Genomic DNA, 27,991 nt, shown 5'->3' with positions numbered 1-27,991 from the left:
AGTTGATTATATACTCTTTTGAACTTCTCTTAGGTTTGAAGATAAACTTCGAAAAGTCCTCTATGATTGGAATTGCCATTGATGACTATACAAGCAATTGGTATGCCAAGTTAATTGGTTGTACAGTGACTCAATTTCCTATCAAATATCTTGGATTCCCTCTTCATCACAGAGAACCGAGAACGACACCACAGAATGGAACTCCCTTCTAGAAAAAATTGACAAGAAGCTGGCAGCATGGAAGGGGAAGGTATTAACCATAGCAGGTAGAATTGAATTGGTTAACTTTGTTCTCAGTGCCATACCTTTATATTGGATGTCATCATTATCAATACCAGCCAAGGTGATCAAGGAAATAGACAAGAAGAGGAGAAACTTTGTGTGGTGAGGAAGCAAAGCATGCTCGGGAGGGAATTGTTTGGTCAGTTGGTCATAAGTATGCCGACCTAAAGAATTTGGAGGATTGGGAGTTATAGATTTGAAATTACAAAACAAACGTCTTCTCCTCAAAAGATGGTGGAGATATTTTCAAGAGAATGATAGAATTTGGAGGAAAATCATTCAAAAACTCCATCTCACCAGAAAAGCTCCAAGTCAACTAAGCAACGACAATCTTCAAAGGGCATCCCCCTCATGTTGAAGCTTCTTCAAATTAAGATCTCTTTTCTTTTCCAGCATATCCTTTAGATTGGGTAGTGGGAGACAAATTGCATTTTGGCTGGATAGATGGCTAACAAGCCAGCCTCTTAAAAATCTTCTGCCAAACACCTTTCTCCTACACAACAACCCATTCATTTCAGTGGTGGATTTTGTGCAGGATCTGCAAAAAGAGAATAGGACCACTAATAATCTCAACCAGAAAGGCATAGAAGAGCTTGAGATTCTAAGGTCAGTATGAGACTCACTTCAAATCACCATGAAAGAGGATTACATCACACGGAAATGGAGCCATTCAAAAAATTTCAGAGTCAAAGAGTGCTATAGATTCTTTAGTCATGGAGGGATTCTCTCTGCATTTGCAAGGATCATTTGGAGGCTGACTTTACTGGAAAAGGTCAAGTTTTTAACTGCTTGGTTTTCAATGATAAAATCCTCACAGTAGAGAATCTAAAAAAGAGGAGCTAGAATGCACCACCATTTTGTTTTCTTTGTGGATCAGATGAAGAAACAATGGATCACCTTTTTGCTCACTATGCATTTGCTACATCAATCTGGCAGCAGCTCACACACAGCACAGTTCCAAATTTTGCACCAAATACAATTTAATTATTGTGGTTAACCAGGGAAAGAAACACAACCAACATAACCAGCAAAAACGCATGGAATTGTATGATAGCCACTGTGTACTGGGTTTTGTGGATGAAGCGGAACAATCGAATATTCCTATTTGAAGCCTCCTCGCTCAACACAGTCAAGCAACAAATATTCCTCCTTCCGGAGAGCTGGACAATGCTTTCAAGGAATCATTTTTGGAAGGATATGCAGGAGTTGATCACAAAAGCTAGAGGAACTTAGAAACAGATGAGGGCTAATCGAGGGGGGACATCGCCTCATATGTAGCCCCCTCAATGTGAAACAGCATGAAAAAGAACCGTTCAGAGATAACATTTGGTTATCGATCTTTGTGTTTGTCCTATTTGTCTTTCATTCCTTATAGGACAAACCTCAGTCGAGAAAGGGATATGTTTATCCTTTTTGTCCTATCCCAAGTATCGCTTCATGCCAAACTTACCCTCTGTACTTAAGCTTTTAACTCACCTTAATAAAACATATTGGGTGGATTTTGGCCTCCCTTTTCATCAAAAAGAAAAAAATAGTAATAATCATCGAAGGCAAGCTGACTTCTTGTATCCTCCATTTCTCTTTGCATGTTCCTCTTAGTCCTCCAAAAAGAGCATATACTAGGTTACAAGAGATGCATGTTGTGTGGTTCAAGATCAAAATTAACAGTCTTGGTTACTGTATTCTATATTTATAGGCAATTGTACTTTAATTACATGTGTAAATCAAGAATTTGTTGTTAAAATTAGTAATTGCATTAAATATAGAAACTTACAGTTGAAAGCATATTGAAGAAATCCTTCAAGGCCCGGACCTGAAAGGAAAAGGCACAAAGGAAAAAGGCATTGGAACTACAACGTGATAAAATACATGACCACATTAGTTAACATAGATAAATCACAGATAATTAAATAGGCAACACAGAACACATAGTAGTCTTAGGAGATCACATTACTTCTTGTGCTGCTTTTGTATCTTTGATCAAGGTCATGACACTTGGGGCATCCAAAACCTCCTTCAAACTATGCCTATGCTCAAGAATAATGAAGAATCAGCATGGAAAATGGTAAAAAAGTACTCTTTTAGAATATTCAAGTAAAACAGTTTAAAAGGAATATAGGAATGTGTAACCACATTATTATTCATTCCAAGGCAACCACAATATATCTTACACCCAATGGCTCAGGAGGAGAAAGGAAACAGATAAAAAAAACAGACCAAGCAACCATTTCCAAATACACGTACATGAGAATAGGATCAACAATGAGGTATTTGTGCCCCCTCAAGTATGATCTCACAAAACCAAGAAGATCTCAACAATGAAGTATTTGTGCCTCCTCAAGTATGATCTCACAAAACCAAGAAGATCTCCTATGAAACATAGAATATGCAAACTTAAAAAAGATCTCCAAAGGGAAATATACAAAATGTCTAACAGAAATATGAATTACTTATTTGAGTTATTTCATCGTGTTACTGCCTATTTATAGTATATTAATGAATGAGAATTTCAAATTCCATCAAGATTCTGTCAATTTTTTTCCCAATTTACAAACATAAATTCAGGGATGTAAACCTGTATAATGCATGTCAAAGTGATGCACACAACAACAGGCCAAGATGGCATAGACTAGCATCAAAAAGATACATACAACACCCTTGATTATGTTAAAAGTACTTTCTTATTTATCAAATGATGGGTAAGTGATAGACTTGATGCATATTTGACATACACCAGTCATGTCTTTGTAAATTAATCTTCTTGCAATGTTAGTACAAATAAGATAGTGTCATCCAAGATTTTGTCTTGGTATGGAACCCTGTACTAGCAATACACAAGACGCTGTTGGAGTCAAGATAGCAGCTGTACCATGTGTTGGTAGGGATGTACCAAGCCTGCACACCCTACTAGTACCATGCCAGCCAGTACAGGTCAGTCCTGCAAGCACGGTCATCAAGGCTGTAAAAAGCAGTCACTTACATGCCTTGATAACCCAACTGCCAAGGTGATGATCTTCAGGCATGTAGGCAATGCAGCTGTACAAATGCCCCTAGGCAGATGCCTGGCTGCCTAGGGGCTGCCATTGTCTTATGCTTGCACCTTGATCCTCATGTTATTAAATGCATTATAGTTATTAACTATATATCTTAATATGTCCCTATAGATACTAATTGATGCTAGATCATGTAATATTTATAGGAAGTTTTAGATATTCAAGATCACCGGATAAAAAACTTTTATCATATATGGTAAAAGTGATGTAGTAAACATTGCATTGTTGCATCACTTAAATAATTCATGACCTAACTATTTTATAATATGATGTTCTTTGATATGTCTTTTATAAATGAAATACATGTACATATGGTTATTGGATCATATAAGGCTATTGATGATTCTATATATGAAAGTATAACAATTTATTAATTTTTAATTGACTTTATTCCATGCACCCCTAATTGCTGGGCATTTTGTGCAAGCGTTTAAGGGGGCCAATGCTTAGGCAGTTTCAAAACCTCAGGTGTCATCTTCTATACATTAAGACAACAATTGACTCAATTAAAATAAATATCTATTCTATCACTTCAAGAAAGTATCTTAGTGCCAAGCATTAATAACCTTTTAGTTTTAGACATGACAAGTAAGAAACATGACTCATCTTTATCTAGAACGAAAATGTTTTAAACCTTTGACCATGGGATAGTTCAAGATCTTCAAATGACTACAACATGTTCTAGTTCCAGCTTGTTTAGGAGAAAATCATTTAGGTCCATACAGGTTCTTACGAGAAAAAAGGGTCAAATTTACTTCTTCCTTACATGTCTACATAATTAGTGATCAAAAGTAGAAGAAAGCAATATTGGCCTATATGAATTTCAGGGAGTTTTGAAGGGCGATTGCAGTACATGAGGAACCAAGAGCGGCATAGCACTTATGCAGGAAGTGTGTGCATCCCCACAAAACAGAGGCTAAACTCTTAAGGGAGAGTCACTTGATCTGAAATATAATGTTGATGTGAGCACTACGTTTCTTAGGCTCCTTGCCTGAACTATAATCAATTGTGCTCATACTTAGCAAGCAACCTCCAACTAAGCTGGCTGAAAATTAAATATCCCTCTGAGATATAATGTAACAATAAATAAATATGTGCCATCAATGATTACACCTTTGGCTACATCATTGTCATAGACATGCATAAATGAATAAAAGTGGATGGGTTCTGCTCTATCTAGGGTTATTGGATTGTCCCTATGCTTTGCGTAACCCAGGGTTCTACCTCGACTATTTAAAGATCAGCATAAAATGACTGAAATGTCCCTGATATACAGGCATCAAGGTAGTTTTATGTTCAAATTCTCGAAACATTCAGTATAGTTTATAAATACATGAACACTTCAAACTGAAAAAAATTATCATAAAGGAATTATTGTAATTTGACATTGTTTGTACCAAAAAAAATTGACATGGAAAGAACTGATGGGTACACATGCAGTTGTATAATGGAATGCAATCAAAGGTCCAACACAAGAACCATCTCTGTATAAACCCAATCATATCATGGGTTGCCCAACAAGATTGGATTCATTCTTGAAGCTAACTTAATCAAACATGTGTTCATATAGAAATCATGATTGATTCAAACAGGAGCTTTATTGGAGCTTAATTATGGAAAAAGCTCATGCTTGAACCCTCTTATATGATAATCCTTAGACAATTTGGCTCAAGGTTCATCACTGGTACTAGGTACAATATGGGTACCTTAAGAATCCAATACCACACATACATTCCACACACCAACATAGAGTCAAGATATGACATGATACACCCCTCATACTGACACAAGGTCAGGAAACGATATGATACACCCCTCATACTGACACATGGTGAAGAGACCCTTTTCTCACACCAAGCAATAGTATTAGCCAAAACTGGGCAATACCAGTCAGCATAATATGTGACTGAGTAGTACTGGTCGGTTCCACCTGGTATAGGCCAGTTCAGCCCTCAAGCCACATCAAACCTTGGTACCTTACTGATAAAGTATGGTACAACAATTATCAGGCAGTACAAGTTTATATAGCAGACGATCTAGCTCGATTTGGGCCCAGGTTTGTGATCATATCCAGTTTGATAAGGGTTTGAGGGACCTAGTCATGCCCCTCTCAAATTAGGGCAATTTGAATTCAACTCAAAAGGAAGATTGACCTTCAATGGTTCTATGAGACAAGTCTTAATTTGGTTTTGACACAAATTATCTTGTGATGGTCTGAGTAATCGTAGTATGTATAAGTGAGATTCATGTGTATCATAAATAGCAGGTTTTGAAATCTTGAAACTGCCCCTCATTGTTAAAAGGATAACCCGTGGATAAAATAAGAGACTCTTATTTGCTTGGACAGAGTTTAGGCCTAAACTATCAAGATATGAAATATTAATATACTTAATTGTTTAAGGTATTTTCACAAATGGCATGTGACACCTGGACAAGTCGGAAGCTTGAAGATGGGGTTCCATCAAAGATCCTGCTAAGTGGATAGACCATATATTTATATGGTTATCAAAATGCTAAGAACTCAAGGACAGGTAGGTGACTGCCCAAGACTAACAGCCACCTAAAGAATGATAGATTAAGACCCAAGATTTCTATTTAGATCACCAAGCTTCTCGCATATACTGGTACTGGCATTATGTATCAAGGAATGAATGACTCAGTGAAGCTTGAGTATCTTCTATAGTGCTCAGCTTGACATCGACCTTTATGAATGGGAAAAACTTTAGAAATTAGAAGAGAATAAGAATCAACTAAGACCTGCTAAAACCTAATTTTTTTTTAAGAAAAATACACCAAAATTAGCTCAATATTTAAAATTACATGTGCATTATGTGGTCGTTGGAGAAATGATGCATCCTTTGTCATTTCAATCAAAATGTACTAGTCAGTTTAGTAATGTTTCTTGGTTAGCAATTACGATCTTATTTTTTACAGATTTGAGTGCATTCATTTAAAAAACTATTTTTGAAATGTCTAGCTCAAAACTCAAATTCATAGTTTCATCTCAATTCCTCATGCGGGATTCAGACGAGCCAAAATAAATAAGTGGTTTGATTATAGAAGAATGTCATTAATTACTTGGTTTGTCCATGAAAATTCACTTGTTCTCCAAGAAGGAAAGAAGAACCAGAACTACAGAGAGAACATAGATGAAAAAAAAAAAAGAGAATAGAAGAGGAATGGAGAAAGAGTGAACACCACTACTAAGCAAGAAAGCTCCAAACTCTGGAAATATTACTTCAGTGACTCTCTAATGACCATGACCTTTAAATACTTATGACTATGATTTTGTACTTATCAACCCATCACTCCTATCCTCAATGAGTGATGACTCTCATAGATTAGTTAATGACACAAAACTGCATGGGAAACCTCTCATTACATAAACAAACTTCAACACTTTGGCATAATGACTAATAATTTTAAATGCAATGGTTGCACATTGATTCTCTTATGGTTGGAGCAAACTCATCCCAAGTTTAAAGGTTTTCACTGGGCAATTGAAAGGGCACTCCATCCAATTTTCTTGTCTTGATGATTTTTTCTCCTCAGATGAAGAAACCTACTCTAATGCCAATTGATACAAAACAAGAATGAGACAGAAAGGTAGGAAGCATAGAAATTCATATGCAACAAAGGAAGAAAAAGAGCTTCCTTGGACACTAATACGACACATCAAGTGCCATTATCCTCATATCCACAGGAGGAAAGGTATACATGAGAGATAAGAGGAGAGTGAGAAAAAGAAGGAAAGAGGAACTATAATTTAAAATTGAGAAGACAAGGAAAGAACAAAGAACAAAGGAGAAGAAAAAGTTCCACCAAGACTTACATCAGGTATATAAAAGGAAAACAAGAAAATTCTTGAAATGTCAGTTTAAATGACTCTTTTTGGTCACGACTTTGTATGGCATAACTGTTAATTCTTCGACTTCCTTTTTAATGAACCATTCCTCCTGTCCTTAGGGGTTCTCTTGAATGCTAGTTACTAATATATAACACACTAAGAGGTTGAAGGAGATAACCTCACATGATGTAAACAATTTCACCACTTTGATGTAATGACTCCAACTGGCAAATGCAACAACTACACATTCAATTCAGAGCATTCAAACATTGCTTCTATAACTTCATCCAGTGAGATAAAATAAATTAAGGCTAAAATTAGATCAGAAGGCAAGCTATTGTCGTTGAGGAATGATGAAAGGAGATCAATATACAGTTTAATATGAGATTACCTGGAACAACAAAACAAGATATTATATGTATAATGTTAATCAATTTACAGGTATCATTATTTGAAAAACATAGCCAGAGAACTCACTTGTAACCAGATGTTGAATGTGCAAGAATTAGACGTGATTTGTTCTCAATGATTGATCTTAATTGTCGTCGTTCTGCTTCTAAAAGTAAGTAATCACGAAATTGATCCTAATTGAAAGAAAAAATAATCAGAACAAACATGCTTAAGAAAGTACCTAGTACCTATAGTAATGCATGCCCAAACATTCTATGCGTCTGTCACCTTTACTTCAATCTTGAAGCACAAATAATATACATGTTAATGAATTTTTGATCCATAGCTATAAAAGGAGGGAATGAAGGCATTTAGCTGAATACATATCAAGCATCATTGAGATCATGGCAACTTACAGAGACTTTTAGTTCAAGGGTTAGAAGGATAAATAGATCATTATATTGTACATCATGCACCATCAAGGCATCAAGTGATAAGAAATTTCAAATTCCCCAAAGCCTCATAGTACAAGCAAGCAATTGTATGCATGCACAAACAATTTATGGGAAAAAGCTTAGCTTTGTGAACTCAGTTAAGCATTTATGTGATATATATATATATATATATATATATATATAAAGTTTTCAAAAAGATGAATTTATGGAAAGAAAAAAAATCATATGGCTTCCCTCAGGAAACAGAAGACATAGAATGTCGGAAATTTAGTCTTTCATCAAGCACATGTTAAATTATGCATTATCTATTTCATGGTTTTTAGAATCATTTCACACAAGTTTCATGGGTTTGACCCAGATTTCAAAGCCCTTAGCTCGATCATCAAGCAATATGCCTTTAAAAGGTAACGTGGACCAAATCCAACATATTCTTCATGTATACCTAATTACCTATTTTCTGGAGCCATGCTTCCCTCTGACATAATACATTCTGGCTGAACCAGGTTAATTGATGGGACTATAGGGAAAATTGGACAAACCCAAAACCTAGGCAAGCTAACTCTACATCCACTTCAAACAAATATAAAAAGAAGTTATAACCCAATACAATGTAGATTAAATATTTATTCTTTAATTTCCTGGTATTTAGGATTAATGTTTTGAGGATTAACATATCTTCAAAAACATAGGATTTTATATAAAACTGTGTTATTACTTTTTCTTCCTGTAAATCATAACATGTTTCGAATGGTGTATGGTTTAAACTTAACAACGAAATTGAACATCAGTTTGGGCAAAATTTTGTGACAGTATTCTCAAGGAAATGCAAATTTCTCGTAATACCCCGATACACTAGTACCAGTATTCACCGAACCATCCTAAACCGAGTAGTTCAGGGCGTTTCGAGCTGTACTGGCACAAACCAGGATGGTTCGGCTGGCCAAATCGGAACACGAGACGAGGGAGAGGGAAAGAGAGGAAGAGAGAGATAGGAGGGAAGGGAAAAAGGGGGCGCCGCCACTAGAGGGCCGACGGTGGCCCACCAATGCCGTCAGAGAGGCGCGGAGGGTGTCGTCCAATAGGATGTTTAATCGAGAGAGATGGAGAGGAGGAGTGTCGGTACCGAAGGTTGCAGCAGCCAACGAAGAGGCCATCGAATGACCGCTATGGCCACCAAACGGTGAAAAAGGCGTGGGCGGAGCTGCAACCAGGGAACAGGGGCGACCGCCCCTGTTCATTGCATTTTTTTAAAAAACGATAATGAAAAGGGGCAAGCCCATTGCCAGCTTCACTATTTCAGAAATTTTTTAAAAAATTCAGAGAAACAGTAAAGCCAGCAAGCCCATTGCCAACTTTACTGTAGTCGGAATTTTAAAAAAAAAAATTCGCGAAAAAATAAGGGCGATTGCCCTTGTTTCACGCCTGCAGAGATGCAAACCGTGATTCGCCATCCAGTGGCCACTCTGTCAGCTTTCCCTCCTTTTCTCTCTCCCCCCTCTCTCTCAACCAAGATTTGACAGAGAAAGCAGAGGCTTTGGCGGCCCTCTAAGCACGTTGGTAGCTTGCCTGTGGCCACCGCTGGTGTCTCCTCCAGCCACCCTCTCCCTCCCTCCCCCCTTCTCCCTCCCCTCTCTCTCTTTTCTCCCTCTCCAGTTTCTTTCTTCTCTTCTATGTCAGTTCGCATCAGTTCGGTCCGATCTGGATCCATATCAACTCATACTGCTAGCTAGCCGGCACAGATCCTACTTCCAATTCCACGGACCTTTTGTATAGGTGAGCTAACTACATCATAGCAACTATTGACATGTGTGCATAGGATTCACATGGGAATGAATCTTTTGTACAGGTATTACATTAGTTTGTAAAAGCTAGAATTTACTAATAAGACCTAGGTATGTAGAAAAAATCCGAGACTAAATTGCTAATGCTACACAACCACGTCATGCTTTCTCTAGACAGCAGCCATCTCAAACTTTCTGCCACTCATGTTTCTTTAAATTAACTTGCTGCCACTCATGTTTCTTTGAATTAACTGCCTCCTCATATTAGGCTGCTACCTCATGCTCGAAACTGGCACCTTGTACTTATTATCACATTGCCACATCAAGCTTCATTATTTAATCTGCCACCTCATGTTTTCTATCCAGCAGCCACCACATGCTTGAATTCCCATCTCATACTTATTGTTAAACTGATCATGCTTGTTTCTTAAAATTCCTCCTCATCCTTCCCAAGAACAGCCACCTCATGCTTACGAGGCTGCTACAAATAGAAGCATGCTGCCCTCCTAGCATTCTCGTAACTCCAGAAAAAATTCAGCAACCTATATAAAGAGCACCTAGTGAAGAGAAGAACAAGAACCAGTTAGAATGAAGCAAGAAAAGTATAGCGGGAGGCTTTGGAACAAAAATCTGTTAAGTAATTATCTTTATATAGTTAATATATTAATTTCGTAAATGATCGCTTTCCTGGTGTACAGCTTTCTGAATTAACTTCCTTAACTTCTTTGTCTATAAACATTTCAAAAGGACTGCCTTAATGGAACCAGGATTCATCATAAGTGTACTAAATGTTTAATTACAAAGAACCTAAATGCCATCCATCTTGGTTGAAAGCAAAGTGATCCTAGTTCCTGATTTTGTTAATCTTTTCCTAATATTTTTGTGACAAAGTGAGATTAAAAGCTTGATCTTAGTGTTGGAGTAATTATTTGACATATGAACTTATCAGAATCATATGAGCTATCTTAAATGAATGTATATTCACTATATTAAAGAAATTACTGTTGAACATATTACATATCACCCAAGATGTTTGCAATTGTTATATTGCTTAAAAGTGGAAATCTTATACCTGGAAATAAACCTTCTGGTCTGGTGAATCAGTGAACCCTTAACCAGTGGTATAACAGGTAGTTTCATGTAAACCCTAGCAAACTATATAATAGTTGGAACATCAATGAATCTCTGCCAGTCTGTATAATAGTTGGTTGAAGTGAACCCTTAGCTGATGGGCCTATGGATAAGTAAACCATTGACCAACAGGTATAATCATGAATTCAAAACCACCAAAATGGGACCATACCATTGCATGATGTGGTCCATTCTTGATGCAAAACTTGCACCGATATCGGTGCCCCAATGCCAAAATGATCCACACTAGTGCGTACCAACCATATTAGTCCGTATCAGTCCATAACGGTGCATACCGACCATACTGAACATACTGGATGATACTGATAAGTTTTCATTCTTTTTGACACTACTGCTAGTTTTGGTATGTGAATTTGGTATTGGTACCATACCTATATTGTACCATTCTGATGCAAAAATGACAGGGGGCTTGGTGTTGAAATCTTGGGTATGATAGATGGTTACTAATCAATTGGTATTGAACTATTTATACTTAATTAATTCAAGTTTTTCCAAGTGTATCCCAATGTATTCAATTCTCCCAAGTGTATTTAAAGGTAAGGTTTGTAGTTATAGAAGCGGTCTTATTAGTAAAGAGAGAATTTTGTTATGTACCTATACTGAGAGGTGCAATATTTGTCTCTATAATGAATTATTTTGTGCACTACAGATGATGGAATAAAGTGAACCTTGTTATGATTTCAGGTTGTGAACTACAAAACTTAAATTTGGATGAGAGTTAGCTTACTATGTATGATTAAATGGCCATCTATTTCATGATTATACATAACTGATGTTTAAATTGAGAATCGTGTTTTCCCAACAGATAAATTTAATTGAATTCGGCCCATTGATTCACCATAACTGTTGCCACAATTAGGACTTGGCAGAGCCATGTTTTGTGTGATGCAATTTCTCATGTCTCATTTACAGAATACATTATGGTCAAAGTAGGTCACTTAGCTTGCTGGGGTTGCGACAAAAAACTGGATAACATGGTATGAACAAAAGCTAAGCAATTGTTCTCTCTCCTTTCTTCTTTTTTTATTATAAATAGATTAAGCACACCAACACTCAATCAACCTCAACTAAATCCAAAACTTATACAACCTAACAACAAGAGGCCAACTGGCCAAGTTACTTCTTCTGTTATTCTGATTGTTGATAATTAAATTGAATTTACATTTGGTCAAATAAATATAGGACTTCCAGTTTCCTTTTAGAACTTCTGTTTTGCTTCAAACATTTTGCCCTTTTAATTAAAACATTACCTACATTATAGGGTATTTCTCTTGTAATATATTGTGAAATTTGGAATTGGATAGCCCCCATGTATTTGTATTGGATAACCCATTTGCCAGCTTGCAAGAGCCAAAGCATCATTTGACTATCTTGAAAGTGCGCAGGGGCAATCAATTCCATTTTAAAATGTTTTGGCATGCTCCTTGTAACATACAGTTCACAAAAAACACAGAGATAGAGAGTCCATAAGGGACTTGGATCACCTAATTAAGTGAACCAAGTCCTACTCAGATTACATAAGGGCCCTGCTGCTCTCTTAATACCATGCCCCCCCCCCCTCTCTACCCCATCATCCTCCATCTTTCTTGCTCTCATGTTGCTCTCTCTCTTTCTCTTGCATGAGAAACCCAGACACTCTTCACTTTCTTTTTTTTGTGCACACATTGATCTTGATGTCTTGTAAACTTCTGCAAATATTTTTTTTCCTTCTTTTCTTTTCTCCATATTACTTTAATACAGAAACAATTGTATATATATGAGTTATCCTGTTTAAGAAGAAGAATTATATATGAAGTAATTTCTGCAACAATTAATACCAATGAAACAAAAATCTGTTTTAAATTCTTAAATTCAGTGTATTAAACTTTTTGTAGATATTATATCTGTATATTAAATTTCAGGGACTTATTTCCTATCAAATAAAAGATTTATTTATTAGATTACTGCATATAATATTTCAGCAATTAAAAAGAAAATCTTCTCTAAAAAAATTAATCTGAAATTCAAAATATAACAAGGTGGCTAGAACTTAATTTAGCATATCCCTTGACATAATGATTTCTATAAATAAATTTGCAAAAACTAATTTTTACATTATATTATTGAAGTTGCTTAATTCCATGCAGGTTTAGGGATCTTGTTGGTGTTGGGCAATTGTTAGGCTCTAAGTCCTACAGGTGTCAAAAATTTAGAATTAAATTTTGAAAAGTTATCATGACCATATTTTGAAAAAAATATAACTCACAGAATATTAGGTTATAGAGAGACTTTTAAGGATTAGTTGCCTTGTTTACTGTATGCACTCGTAAGGTAAGTAATGATTCACCTTTTCCAGAGCTTTCTATTGATTTGCATCTGAAAATATTTGATGTCAAATAAATTATAAGAAGACCAATGTGCAAATTCTGAATTTTATATGCAATTGTGTTTTGAATGGAAAGTAGATTTGTAAATGGAAAGCATTACTTTTAGTTTGATTACCAAATGTTATGCATATTTTGTTTAGAAATCTTTTGTTAAATATCAATATGTGTTTAAAATTTGATATCTAAACGACTTATGAATAGATTTAATACATATTAAATTTTGTACTATCAGCTTGATTATGTTTTAGACCCTGCCAATGGAGATTTTACATTGGAACTTTGAATATTCTAGAACTCATTATTCTGACCTATTCCACAAGATATAAATGCAATTTTTTGGCCAACTTCACATGGTATAAATGTAGTATTCTGGCTCATTCCACAGGGATCAAATGTGGTTCTCTAGCTCAATGTTATTGAAGGCACGCCGCTAGTGCAAAAGGTGCTAGGCACAAGGGCATCGCCTAAGGGGCGCGCCTCAGGTGCAAAAAGGCTGTTGCCTCGACACCTTAGGCGCACACCTTTGCATTGTTCAGAGGCACAATGAGGCATCCAAGAGACACAAGATTCTGGCAAGTATTAATTTTTAGTTTCTAAGAAATATGAAAGGTCAGTAATAGTAAATAGAGATTGGAAAGGTCAGCTATAGTAAATAGGGATTGGAAAGACAACATTAAAAGTCAAACGGGCTTTAAAAACCTACATGAGGCTTTTGCAATCACCTAAAAGAATCAACAAGCTGAAGCATCTCCATCAAACTCCATCTCATCTCATCTTATCACCTAAAAAGCACCTTCATCTCATCACATCGCCTAACACCATGTAAGTTATCTCTCCTACAGTCCTCTTCTTCTTCTTTTTCTTCTTCTGACATGCCCTGTTATGCTCTGTTTTCTGGCCCGAAAATAGAGCATAATAGAGCACATGAGTCTGCTCTCTAACCTTTTATTCTTCTTGTCATTCTTCTTCTCCTTCATATTATTTTTGGGTTAGAGCTAGTTTTTACATACTGGACTTCTTGCCTATAGCTAGATTTTTTTTCTGTTTTTATTTTTTAATAACAGGATGCTAGTTTTTACTTACTGAAATTCTTGTCTATAGCTAGTTTTCTATTTTTCTATTTTGGCATCTGACTTCTCTCAGACACACGCTTGCGCCTTGCACCTAGACTCCAGGAACTCCTAGCACCTAGGTGCGCCTAAGGCCTTTAACAACAATGCTCTAGCTTTATTATAACGTATAAATGGTCTTATAGGTTTCTGAATTGAAATATGATACTTTAAATTATTCTTATGAATATGAATACTTGAGCAAACCCAGATATTTTTATTATAAATTTTTATCAACATATAATAATTTTGCCTTATAGACTTAATGTTAGCAAGAAAATTTATTAATTTATTTTTTTACTTAAAAAAGCTAGTTAAAGTATTCATTACTGACTGGGCTGTTGAGCTCATCATATGGTCAATTTCTTCTGTAAAGATCCAGAGAACTAGTGGCTGATGGGCACCATTATGAGACTATGACTAGACGTAAGAACATAAATCCCAACATAGTTGGAGACTTGAAGCTTATCCTCATTTTCTTAGTACAATTGTTGGATCTATTTTAAGATTTCATTCTTTGATTACATTGAACATTTGGGGAGTTGTTTAAATTAGATTCTTGCGAATGAATTTCTTGTGGTTTTTTATTAACTTTTCTGGACTTGTTGATTATTAAATTTGGAAATGTAGTTGTTCTGATTTTATCCAACTGCCTTAATGGAATCTACTATATTATCATGAAATATTGGTCAAATCACAAAATGGATGCCATGCATGCTTGTAGGCAATGTCCTTTGCCATGTCTCTGGCCCATTCTTGCAGGCAGGGGCATGATAAATCAAGTGGTATTGGAGCAATTTAACATGTTATATTATGATTCCATATAGAACCAGCAAATATAAAAAAATTGTAAAAACAAAAAATACATTTTCCATGCAGATCCTTGCAAAAAATATGGTTTTCTAATCTTTAAGAATTTTACATTAAGTTCCTTAGCCATGGACAATCCCATGCTCCCATCGACCATTTACCACTTTCAAAATTGATGGACCATAATCCCATTCACAGATGCACCCATACTAACATTTTTGTATCTTGTCCCAGCTGAAAAGCTTACAAAATTAAATATGCTTTCGATTCTAAAGGTATCGCAACTTTTTTCCATCAAATTACTCATTATGCTTCAGATTAAGGAAAAAGGGTACGATAACAATTCATCAGTTCTCTCCACATGTTTTTACAGAATTAATAATGGCTGAAGACAACAGTTAAGTGTATTTTTTTTATTATTTAGATATTTCCTGGTAAGGTCATGAATTTTGTTCCATTTTTAGCTACATAGCATTGTTATCCATCTCAAAAATAATGGGATTTTTTTTCCCAAAGCAAATGATAAGTCAAAGTCTAATAGAAAGTTTTCCTATCCAAATTTGAAATAGGAACCAAGATATCTTGGTTTAAACAATAAAATCATGCATGGCATAATATATTCGATAATTTCTGAATACCAAATTGTCACCAGTGCATTAACTAGTATATTTGGCTCATGCTGCACTGAAGTTTCTGAGATCCCAGGTGACTGCTACATACGTGGGCGTTTCAATGGTTGCCAGCAGCAGGGACATAAACAAACAGCAAATGAAGCAATGAAAATCATATTAAGCGTACAGGCTACAGACTATGCTAACATCCTTAACTAAGAATAATTCTGAATAATTTTGACAATAATCCTATTACCATGCAGAATCATCATATTCATCTCAACCACAAAACCTTATCTTTTGCACTTCTTATGAGCAGATGGAAGAATTTCCAGAGAGCAAAGGTAATAAAATTCAGCTCAAGTTTTCATACATTCACTTAAGACTGTGAAACCATAAGTAACAAGGTAATTGTAAATAAAGGTTACAAAACTGTTCTTTAGAGGTTAGTGGATTGAACCTTTGTGAAGCCTGGGCTTGCAATTACCACACACCGAACAACTTTAAAATCAATATGCTTCAGCAAAGCCTAAGAATCATGCCTCTTATGTCAGTTCTCAAAAAGCTGTGCACATGAGAATTTGTAAAAGGAAAAAAAGTATTTTCAGCCAAACTCACCTGTAAAACATTCTCAAAAAATTTCTTCAAAGCCTATAAATGAACCAGTCAATTTACTTGATAAGCGATTCTAATGGTATCAAGCATACAATTTCAGCCTACAACTGAAAACACAAGTTCTAGCATACCGACTCATAACCAGCAATAGCAGGACCATGCTTCCTTGGAATCGAGGTCTCTATGCGAGAGCGAGTTGTGGTTATGCTGTTCAAAGGCAATAATTACTGTATAAGGAAATATTTATAATGCACAGAAACATTATAATGAAAAAGTAATTACTCTATATTACTCCAATTTTTCTAGATCATTTATGTAGAGCCTATAAATATGGTATACGTGTGTGGATGTATGTACACATATGTCAATGAATGTGTAAGTAGACACACATATATATAAATGTAAAGATGTACGTATGGACACAATATAAATCTGGAAATGTTACCAATCAAATTATTTCTCATAAAATTTTCATCAATGGAACATTTTTTGGTTGTTTTTTTTTGGGTGGGGGGGGTGGAGGGGGACGCGAAGCACTACAAAGAAGCAATTAGTAAAATGTTGCCATAAATCAAATAATTACTCCTACTTAAAACCTAAATGAATTATACTCAGGTAACAATATTCAAACTAGGAGGTTCCACTTTTAATCTAGCTAAAAGCAAGGAATAGAACTAATTAACCACTCTTCCATGAAAATTTCAGTTACAGAATCTTTTGTCTTCTTGTAAAGTACGGCCTCAATACAAATTAATAGAGAGAAATAATTTATAAATCAGATATGAAGGGGGTGTGTATAACTTTGGGATTTCAGCCACTGGACTGGCCTGCCTAGTCAACCAGAAGTTAGCTTGTACAAGAAAAGTAGATGGTCATCTGGGAATCAAAGACCTTGTCCTAGCGAATCAGTCTCTGATGGTAAGTGATTGTGGAATGTGGACAAATCTGACACTTGGTAAACGCAAGTTGGAAGAACCAGATCCTCTTGGCATGCCCCAAAAAAAAAAAAAATCAAGATAGGTGCAAGGTCCTACAAGAAAAACTTTTTTACATAGAAAAACACCGTCTCCACTTTGACTCATTTCTAGAACAGAATCCGGTGTCAAACAGGTTAACACGCTGGATGTTAAATTCCAAGGTTTTAAATACCATGAGATGGCATCATCCTGGTTTTTCCATGGAGCAAGATGCCCTGAGTCCCATCCAACTCAAAACAGTTGATGTCATGTCCCTTACCAGTACATTTCTCGGCTGGTTCTATCCTGACACTTGGGTCAGTGGGATGCTGCACTGTCACACCAGTAATCAAAACCTTGTTAAATTCTGGGAAGATACCTCACTGGAAGAATTAACCCTCTGCTATTTCTTCATCAAACTCTATGATTGCTGAAAGAAGAACTGGGTCACTTCTGCCTCACAATGTAACAGGAGACACTCTACTTGGAAAGTCCAAGTCATTCATCCTCTACCATTTGAAGCTACTTTGGAATTGAACAAACTGCTTGATCTTCCTGAACACCATAAACAATTAACAAACTCTAATACAATTCTCTGGAAGGACAGTGTTTCCAAAAAGTTCTCAACTTCTTTTCTGTGAAACTTCTTAAGCTCCAAAGGCTTACAATGTCCCTTTGCAGAAGCTCTATGGAAAATGGCAATGCCTCTAAAAGTCAAAAGCTTTCCACATTTAAGCTTCAAGATCCGACTCAAAACTAGAGAATATCTGAACAGGAAGACAGACGGAGACTTTGGTGGATGATGTGACCATCTGTTTCTAAGGTGCATTATCAAAGCCATATGGGTTGGGGTTCTGGACAAACTAAACACCCAGCACTACCCAATTTCTTTCATATCACTTTGGATGGGATGGAGATCATCTTATATTCCTAGAGAAATTTGAGTGGCATTTGATCAACTATGTGCAGCAAGGATGGAGTCCAAAGCTAGCAGGACTGGGCTTCTGAATACATCTCCTAAACATCATAGTTCTCATAATTCCTTTACAAATGCCAATGAATAAAAGTACACTTGCAAGAATGAAATGCCCAGTAATTTACTCATGTTCATCCTATGTTGTCTGCAAGTTGAGTTACAGATACAAGGGTTTTTGCCAAGTATTCTACATCATAAGATGCGGCAATACTACCTCAGAAGATAAAACAAGATACACAAAGTTACAGTAGGGATGCCACATTAAAAGAGCAAAAATTTTGTGAGGACCCATGCGGGCATGTGTTTGTTCCCACATTGGCTATGCGCTAAGTAGATCTTGAATGCTTACATAGGGCCAAAAAACCCAAATAAGTCTTTCCTGCGAGACTTTTTGGGGGAGGTCCTAGGTTGTTATAAATGGTATCAAAACTAAGACCCAACCCATGGCCCATATGAATTAGGGGATATTGCAGCATGGGCTCATTTGAGTTGACCACGGGTTGATCGTGGTATTTGTAATTAGATTTATGGTACTTATGATTGGATTTGAATAAATTTTGATCCTTACTTGGCAAGGATGCTAGGGTTTAAATAGAGGGGTGGATGTGCGGACCAATGAGGGCATACGTTTAGTCCCACATGGGCTATGCCCTAGGTAATCTTGGGTACTTTCATAAGGCCAAGGAACCCAAATAATATTTTTCAAGTAGCCTTTTTGGGTGAGGTCTTAGGTTGTTGCAAATTTAGAAGACAATCCTAACCATGATTAGCACAACATGACAAAGGAAAGCTATAGTTTTAACAAACAAAATTGAATGAACCACATACAAATTTCACAAGGAAGATTTACAATATGTAACATGTTGTCAAACAGTTTTGCACTGTGATCAACCATATAACAGAAACCATTGATTAAAATATGGAATTAACATAGAATAATTGGATGCCACTGGAATAAATGACATCTTACAACTTTTCAATAATGATTGCTCATATTCTCAATGACGCCATAATCCATTAAATAGAGAGCAGAAACTTCTTGCAGAATGTCCAAATTGAGTAACAACCATTAAATATTAAAGTATTATTTTTTAAATTCATGACAAGTATCTTATGATACCAAGTACCTTTTGCCAATGAGAAACAAGTGAGCCAGCCCTTCTTGCATCAAAATGACAGCCAGATCAGCACTTGCAGAAGGATCTAAATTTGGTTCCATGACATTTATTAGAAGGTAAACATGCATCTGCTTTGCTACTCAAAAGAAACAAGCCACAAAAAAGGATTTTGAACACAAATAGCACAAAAAAAGAAAAAGGAAAGTAGCTACGGTTGATCAATTTCGATCAAAAGTCATCAGTAGTCTAACATCAACAGGCTTGATCAAACTAGACATTCACCAAGACATGATTTGGCCTTTGACCAGTTATGTTGTGAGCAGACTTTATATAGATTATAAGCTAGTTTGGGTAATCACTACTTGGTATAATGGCAATCTTCATATAAAGTTCATCTCTGTACGCACTTTTGTGCTTGTATTCTGTAAATTTTACTTTCAAATTTCTTTGTGTATTCATATATAGTTAGATTGTCCTCCAACAATTAAATAACATATTACAGTTTAAATTGAGGCATAACATCATTCTTTAACACTCTCAGTGAATTTTTATATAATTAATAAAAAAATTTAAATGTCTCATACTTTCACCTGATAACATAAAAATCATCTATACAATAATTAAAACCATGTATCCAATAATTATGCTATATTTTTCTACTGCTTCACTTTTTCTCATTTTTCCCTTTTTTAAACCAAATCTGCTGAAATTGAAACTTGAGTCCTGAACAGAACTGAAACCGAAAGCAAACTTCAGAGTTCAGAGTCTTCAGAGCTTGCATGTCGTAGCTTTATCCCAGAAACAATGTCAACCTAAGATAGTTTTAGTGCATAGCTCTGCCAACTTCCACTGATGCATATTTTAGCATCACATCCTCAAGTTTCTTCAACCTTTCCCATGCAAACATTATTTTGTGAGTATGATTGGCACACCAACTTCCAACAATAGATATGTTCGCACCCACTTCATTGACACATTACAAGTGGACCCTGCATGTCTCAAAGAGGGCATAATTCTGTTTTTTTCCCGAAGTAGGTGCATGCATATGTAATTGCATTATCTACTCCCAGAGTTATAATACTTATGCAAGAAAGCATTCCTAGATGATCTAGGTATGTACCAACAATCAAAAATCCCATGTACAAGCTATAAGCCTCATTGATATTTAGCTTATCATAAACAAAGAAAATTTAGCTCATCCTCGTCCAAAATTTTGAACTTATCCTACACAAGCTAAAGTGAATAAAATATGATACTAGAGATTATGATTGTATTCTCTTTTGAAAAGAAAATAGGCCTGATAATTCCACAAAAACATATACCGCCAATAGCTTAAGCAACAGAAACTAGAGAGTAGAGATTAGATGGCATGCACAAAACAATGCTGGATCCTTCAAGGACTAATAACTAAAAGCAAGACTACCATTGATTACGAGAGATCATAATGGAGAACTAATCCTTGCAAAAGGCAAAAAGAGTTAAATGAAATTGCGAAGCAAGTGGAGATGTAGACACTGTTATAAGGGGTGCAAACAGTGGAGATAAGACACTGTAATAACTTATAAGCAGTGTAACAGCAGATCAGATTGGCACAATGTGCTGAACCCGGTGACTCCAACTGAACCACCTTGGTCACCAAGTCATGGGTTTTCAGCTCAACCGCAGGTCAACAGCAAGTCGACCAGCTAAATATCCCTTTTCTAGATATCCACATTCCCCTTCATCTCCAAATCCTAAATCCGACCATCCTACTCCAGCCATCCCTTCAGATCCTTCTCCAACCTCCTCTCTTGCCCTCTCCAATATCCCTCTCCTTCACTCACATGGTACCACCACCACCACCATCCCCATGAGATTCAATAGTTCGTGCCTCTCCCAGGAAATGTGAAAGAGATCCAAACCAAAGCAGTTCAGACCATATTGAAACGAACTAACACCAACCCAGGATGGTTCAACCATGCAAATCATTTCAACCTATAAAAGTCCTCTCCCATGGCGATTTCTCTTGAACAATGAGCGTCCCCCTGCCTTCTCTCTATCTCTTTTAGCGCCGACTGCCGCCAACAACGTAAGCCCTCCTGGTCTCTCTCTCTCTCTCCACCTACAAGTTCTCTCGATCGTGTTCTAATCTCAAAGTTCCGATGATGATGAGACAAGCCCCCCTCCTTTCGACACCAACCATTGCTGATGAGACAAGTGCCCACCCCCCTCCTCTCTTTCTCCTCCCTCTCTCCCCTCTCCATCGGTGATCATCGACCCCTCTTCTCTCTCTCTCCCCCTCTTCCTCCCTCTCCATAGGTCCCTCTCCCCCACTCCCTTTCCTCCCTCTCCCCCACTCCCTCTCCCTCTCTCTGATTCAATACACATCAGATCAGCAGTGTACAGGTCTGCACCATACTAGACTAGCCACCAACCAGTATTAATCTCTAGTACCATTTCAGTAAACCTAGCCTCTACTCATGAGCTTTGACATCGAAAAATAGGGGTAGAGCTCTTAATTCATTTTGAAACAAGGGCAGAGTCCCTGTTTTCATGCAGCTGAAGGAGATGGGAGCTCGAAAGCCTCTCTCTCCCCCTCCCTCTCTCTCCCCTCCTCTCCCTACCTCTCTATTTTCCTTTCTTTCCTTCTCTCTCTCCCCCTTCCTCACTGGATTTCTTGAATTGAGGGATGGAACCATAGACAACGAAACTATCCCAAACTATCTAATTCAGGACATGCCAAACCATATAGACGGTTGACCAGGATGATTCTAGCATTCGAGACAAAGCACCGGCAAGGATCGGGGGAGGAAGAAGGAAAGAGAGGAAAAAGGAGATGGAGAGTGGGACGAAAGGAGAAGGAAAGGTTGAGGAGGTCATCAGAGGATGCCGAAGGGCTAGCGAGGCCTCTGAAGCTCCGCCCTCTTTCGGAGAGAGGGAGAAAGTGAGAGAGAGGGAGGAAGGGAGAGGAAGAGGGCTGAAAGGCCAGCGGTGACCACTGGAGGGCCGTGGAGGCCTCCGAATGATTGAAGAACAGCTTCGCCCTCCTCCGAATCAAAACAAGGGCGACTCACCCCCGATTTGATCTTTTTTATTTTTTGCTGACTCACTACGAAGTCAGCAACCTATTTCAATCCAGTAAAAATAAAAAAGATCAAAATAGGGGTGAGTCGCCCATGTTTCGATCCGAAGGAGGGTGGAGGTGCTCCTTCGATCATCTAGGGGCCTCCATGGTCCTCCGGTAGCTACCGCCGGCCTCCCCACCCTCTCCCTCTCCTTCCCTCCCACTCCCTCCCATCCCTCTTTCTCTCTCTCTTTCTTTTCCTCTCTCCGATTCTCCCTCTCCCCCACTATCTCTGCTGTGTCAGTTCAAGCCCGACACAGAACGGTATGGGGGTATACTAAACTGTACCATTAGCCAACCAGTATGGGCCCTAGTACCGACACACCCAACCTTGGACAAAACCACACCAGTCCACCTTTAGTATGGTTCCATATGCCCCAAACTGGGCGATTCAGGATGGTATCACCTTCCATGCTGTGAACCTGGGAAATAACCAACAACCTTTAAGTGTAAATAAATAATTAAGTGTGAGGCTACATAATCTATAGAAATATTATGTCAGTGAATCAATCAAGTATATTCAGCTAGTACTCCTATTTACAGCAATGAAGGGAAAACCATAAGAAAGAACAGTAGCTTTAATGAGAAAATCCATAAATACATGAGGCATTTATTTAACTAAAAGATAGCATACCACATGCTTGTTGGAGAACATCAAGTGCCATCGAATCCCAGATGTCCTAGATGATTTATCGAAAAAATAAAAATTATATTAAGGAATGCAATTCAGGTATAGCATGATAAACAAAGAACAAAGGCACTTAATCTGCATATTAATGTCCAAATGATAATCTTAAAAAAAAAGAATGCACTAAGCAATAGTGTAAACAAGTAACAATTAACAAGTGCCAATAGACTAGTACAACTAAAAAGAACCTTCACTTCAATCCTATATAAAGACTGGATTTGAAGAAAGTTTCCTTCTAGAAATATGTGAATATTCTTTCTCCTCTCAATTGGTGCACTTAAACTCTACACTCAAGCCGCTCGATGAAACAATACGAAAAACAATGAAGAAGGAACAAATACAAAATTAGAAAGTTATTACAAACCACTTGGAATATATCTGCCAAAGAGCAAGCAAAGTTGCATTATTAACTCATGTTTCCGTTCTCTAGGGTAGCACTAGGCAAAAGAATAAGCAGATTAGATTTAAGAATCTGACAGACATAGAAACCAAATATGGGAAGCAAAAAATCCATCTCAATTCTCATTACAATTTTCTTTTCCGGTCAATAATTTTGTCACTAAGCAATTTGGTATACTTCATATTCACCTAATATCAAGGTTCCCAGAGCTGGAACTGGGATCCGTGCCGGCCGACCGACGGTACGAGATGGTATGGATTCGGATCAGACCAGACTGGTGCGAACAGACATGACAGAGAAGGGGAGAGGGAGATGAAAGAGAGGAAGAGAGAGGGGGGAGAAGGAGAGGAAGAGAGGAGGGGAAGAGGGAGAGGAAGAGAGGACCTCCGATGGAGGGCATCGGAGCTCTTTCCGAGCTCGATAAGGCTAGAGGGAGGAAAGAAGAGAGAGACGAAGAACTCACTAGATCATCAGAGGCCCTCCGAGGCCTCTGGACCGACGGCGATGCCGCCACAAGCTCTCTAATGGCCGGCGAGCCAACTCGAGAGAGCCAAGGGCGACAAGGCCAAAGGAGGGAGGATTCGAAACAAGGGTTCGCCCCTATTTCGATTTTTGATTTTTTTTTGGGGGGTCATAATGGGCGAAGTCGACAACTACGTTACCGATTTCATCTTATTTTCTTTTTATAAAAAAATCGACTGAATTGTCAACAATTTACTAATTTCAATCAAATTTTTTTTAAAAAAAATAAGGTGAAGTCCGCAATTAAGTTGTCGACTTCGTCCGTTAAAAACCAAAAAAAATATGAAACAGGGACGAACCCCTATTCCGCACGAGAGGAGGGCGGAGGCCGTCCTTAGCTCGCTAGTCTCGGGCACCCTTGACGCTCACTCACTAGCCGTCGGAGAAGTCGCATCAGTGTCGACATCCCTCCGATGATTCGACAAATCCGATCTCCTAGTCTCCCTCTCTTTCTCCTTCCCTCCCTCCGCCATTATCGAGCTCGACAGAGCTCAGATGGCCTCCGACAACTGTCGGAGGCCCTCTCTTGCTCTCTGTCCCCTCCCCCCTCTCCCTCTTCCTCTATTTCTTCTCCTTCCCTCTGAGACTCCATCGTGCCATTTTGCACGCATGAACCAGACCAGTTTTCTACCGGTACGGTACAGCATGGGATGGTTTAAAATAAACTATAATGAAATCATCATATAAAATTTACATGTATACCGAAAAACATTTCAGTTATCACGTTTAGCATAGCACCATACTATGAAAACCACTATTTTAGCATTCTTTATAATCTTTAAATTAAGTGGTTTGAATTATGAAGTTTTAAGAAAAAACTTGTGCTTATGAAGATTCAAATGCCGCGGCACTTTGCTATGGAGGACTAGAAGACAGCTAAAATCAGGATATTTTCCCATGACAAGTTCGCAGGCCACTCTAAGAACTTTACAATCTCCTTACCACAATACATCTTCATTTAATTAGTAAGGAAGATTGACATACACAGTTATGCACTGCACCAGAAAACCCTTAACCAGCAAGTATATAGGCCCATTGATAGATCAATGTGTGATCCATGAAAGGTTCAGAATATAATACAATTGATAGTCGACTTGACAAATCCTCAATGAAATGGAGCCAAATTCCCAGCAAAGGTAAACTTGGGCCAGAGAGGTCATTAATACGAATGACAGTGGGTTAATTGGTGGGTTTCTGAACAGCTACCTTATCAATTCCATGTTTCAAACTCATGCAACCAGGGAGCAACCTCCAAGTTTCCACCAGGCATGAAAAGAGTAGACAAAGAAGGAAGAAGTCAAGATTTAATCCAAGGAATTTAACCCATCCTTGAACCTCAATTTATATACTGAAGTGCCAACTCAAAGCAGACTTGCATCTTTAAAGGAAAAAGAGATAAAATTCCAACCATTTATACTAAACCTGGCTAGGAAAAATAAAGGCTTGCCATCAAACACAACCGATCCACAAAGCTTACCCGATTTCATGGCAGTCGAGGAAAAAAACTAAAAGGCATGCCCATATACATGCATCTTCAATTTTATTCCATTCATTTTCTTATTGAAGACTTAACCATCCGCAAAGCTTACCAGGTCTTAGAGCAGTATAGACCAATTGAGGGAAAAAAAACTAAAAGGCATTCACACATACATGCACGTTCAATTGAATTCCTTTCACTTTCTTATTGAAGATTTAACAATCACGTCACCGTCTTTTAACTAGCATCTTGTTCTTAGCATATTTTTGGCGTCTTCTATGACATATCATATATATCTCCGATACTTTAGAGGTCTCTATCATTGCTAAATAACCTGATGTGCAGCCACTGAAAATGTCTGTGATTTTTCCTTGGCAAGTGGTTGCCTAAACTAGAGACTATAGAGGTTGTAAAAAATCAAAACCATTTTTTGAGAATCTAAATATCTCCATTATCATGATCTCTTGTTAACCCATTGGGCTATATTTGCAATATGACATAGAGCTTGATATGGAAGGCAAGGAGGGGCATATCATCCAAGATCAAATATTTCTCTTGAACTAATAATTTTGTTCATTTTTGTGTAATAATCTCATGAATCAAAAAAATATGAAAATGTATAATTGGTCTCTTTTAGGAAGGTGTTAGGCTCGCTTACTATAAATAACCCATGAATTGGACCCTTCGGTGAACAAGTTGAATGAAAGCAATACGTCCCTAAACTATTCTATGGGTTAGGTGCAGCGTCATAACAAGCAACCATCTAGGCAGTCCCGCTTAGGAGCTTGGGCAACTCCTACACCCTCGCATCTAGGCTAGAAATTGGCCAGGCTACTCCCCTACCCAAGCCTGGCCCAAATTTTTTTTGGGGGGCTTCGAGATGGAGCTTAGACCCAAAACTTCTGGCAAATTCCAGCCCGAGCCCGGCCCCAACCCAAGCCTGGGCCAAATCGAACCTGATTCAACTAGCCCACGTCTAAGCTAAAAATTAGACTAGTGCAAACCCAATTGAAGCTTAATCTTTGAATTTTTCATACTGTAGCTTCACCTTTTTTTTTTTTTTGATGAAATGCGGTAGCTTCATATTAACAAACATCTAATGATCAAAAACATGTTTACCAGAAAAGAAAATTGATAGCATAATTGGAAATGACATTCTTATTTTCTAACCAGTTCATAAATAAGTACCTAAATTCAGGCTCCATTCTAGGCCTCGTCTGAGCTCGAACTCGGGCTGGACCCAAGCTAGACCAATGATACACCTGAGCCCAACACGAAAAACATGTGCGCTCCATATTTAAGCCCAAACCCGGTCCAGAATCTTTCAGGCCTAATTCATAGCCCGCACGAAGACAACCTCACTCGATGGGCCTCCAGCCGGCCCGGGCCCAATTCCATCCCTATAGGCACCTAATGCCTTCCAGCCCATAGATTGGTACCTAAACAAGCGCATCTAACCACTGTTCGACCCGTTTTTACAAGGCAAGCACCTATGTATTATTTATCACGTCAAATTCTAGCCATGTTTCTTCATGTATACTACAGAATTTATCGACTCTCAAGTGATTTAGGGTAGTAATAAATGAATATGATGTTTTTCATGTGATTTCTATGAACCAAATGCATGTCTTTCTGATCAAGGTTTTAAGTACAGATTTGATACACATACTAATACCTACAGTATAGAAATAGTATAGTCTTCATTATCAACACTCAATGCGGAGAGTGTCTCCAACTATCGATTCCCCATACCCTATACAATAAGCTTATTACAGTATACAATACATCATTATATAAGGTCATAATATAAATTTTACTAATTTACTAAAATTTTTTAACTACAGGCACCTGCAAGGCCACCTAGAATTTCTACCTGGGCATTTCAAGGGGCCACTGCCAAGGACTGTGGCCATATTCACAGCCATGGTTAAGTGTTTTGTTGTTTTTTCCTCCTACTTGCCTACTCAAATTGTTTGGGTGATTTCAAAGTTTTGTTCATCGAGAAGGTCACCCTCCTAAATTAGTGTGTAACTATGTATAGTTGAGTGTTTTGTAGTTTGTTTCTCCCATCTTGCCTGCTCAATTTGTTTGGTTTGATATCAAATTCTTGTTCATGAAGAAGGTCACCCTCCTAAATTAGTATGTATTCCAGAATATCTATGTCATGCTCCAATAAGTAGATACAAACATTAGTAGAATAGTTATCCAGATTGAATATCTATGTCATGCTGCAATAAGTAGATACCAGCATTAGAAGAATGGTTATCTAGACAGTTAAAA

At 37.5% G+C, this 27,991-nt stretch overlaps 1 protein-coding gene across 5 annotated transcripts in view; it reads right to left on the bottom strand.

The window, feature by feature from the left end:
• Positions 1-27,991, bottom strand: part of LOC105049603 (protein PELOTA 1) — a 45,611-nt gene that overhangs the window by 5,022 nt on the left and 12,598 nt on the right. For 4 of the 5 annotated variants that reach the window (XR_012143208.1, XR_012143209.1, XM_073261641.1 and 1 more), the window contains exons 6-13: positions 23,259-23,304; positions 19,531-19,606; positions 16,603-16,678; positions 16,475-16,507; positions 16,317-16,385; positions 7,660-7,766; positions 2,237-2,309; positions 2,057-2,095 (exon numbers count right to left, since the gene is read on the bottom strand). Coding sequence is in view for 3 of the 5 variants with exons in the window: in XM_073261641.1 (XP_073117742.1) it covers positions 2,057-2,095; positions 2,237-2,309; positions 7,660-7,766; positions 16,317-16,385; positions 16,475-16,507; positions 16,603-16,678; positions 19,531-19,606; positions 23,259-23,304 (519 nt within the window). In the remaining 2 variants the exon portion in view is untranslated. The remainder of the gene's footprint in view (positions 1-2,056; positions 2,096-2,236; positions 2,310-7,659; positions 7,767-16,316; positions 16,386-16,474; positions 16,508-16,602; positions 16,679-19,530; positions 19,607-23,258; positions 23,305-27,991) is intronic. The other variant, XM_073261640.1, reaches the window with a different exon arrangement.

The sequence above is a fragment of the Elaeis guineensis genome, chromosome 8, assembly GCF_000442705.2.
Source record: "Elaeis guineensis isolate ETL-2024a chromosome 8, EG11, whole genome shotgun sequence".
Taxonomy (NCBI): domain Eukaryota; kingdom Viridiplantae; phylum Streptophyta; class Magnoliopsida; order Arecales; family Arecaceae; genus Elaeis; species Elaeis guineensis.
Note: the sequence above shows the minus strand (reverse complement) of the source record. Positions and strands in the feature narration are given on the sequence as shown.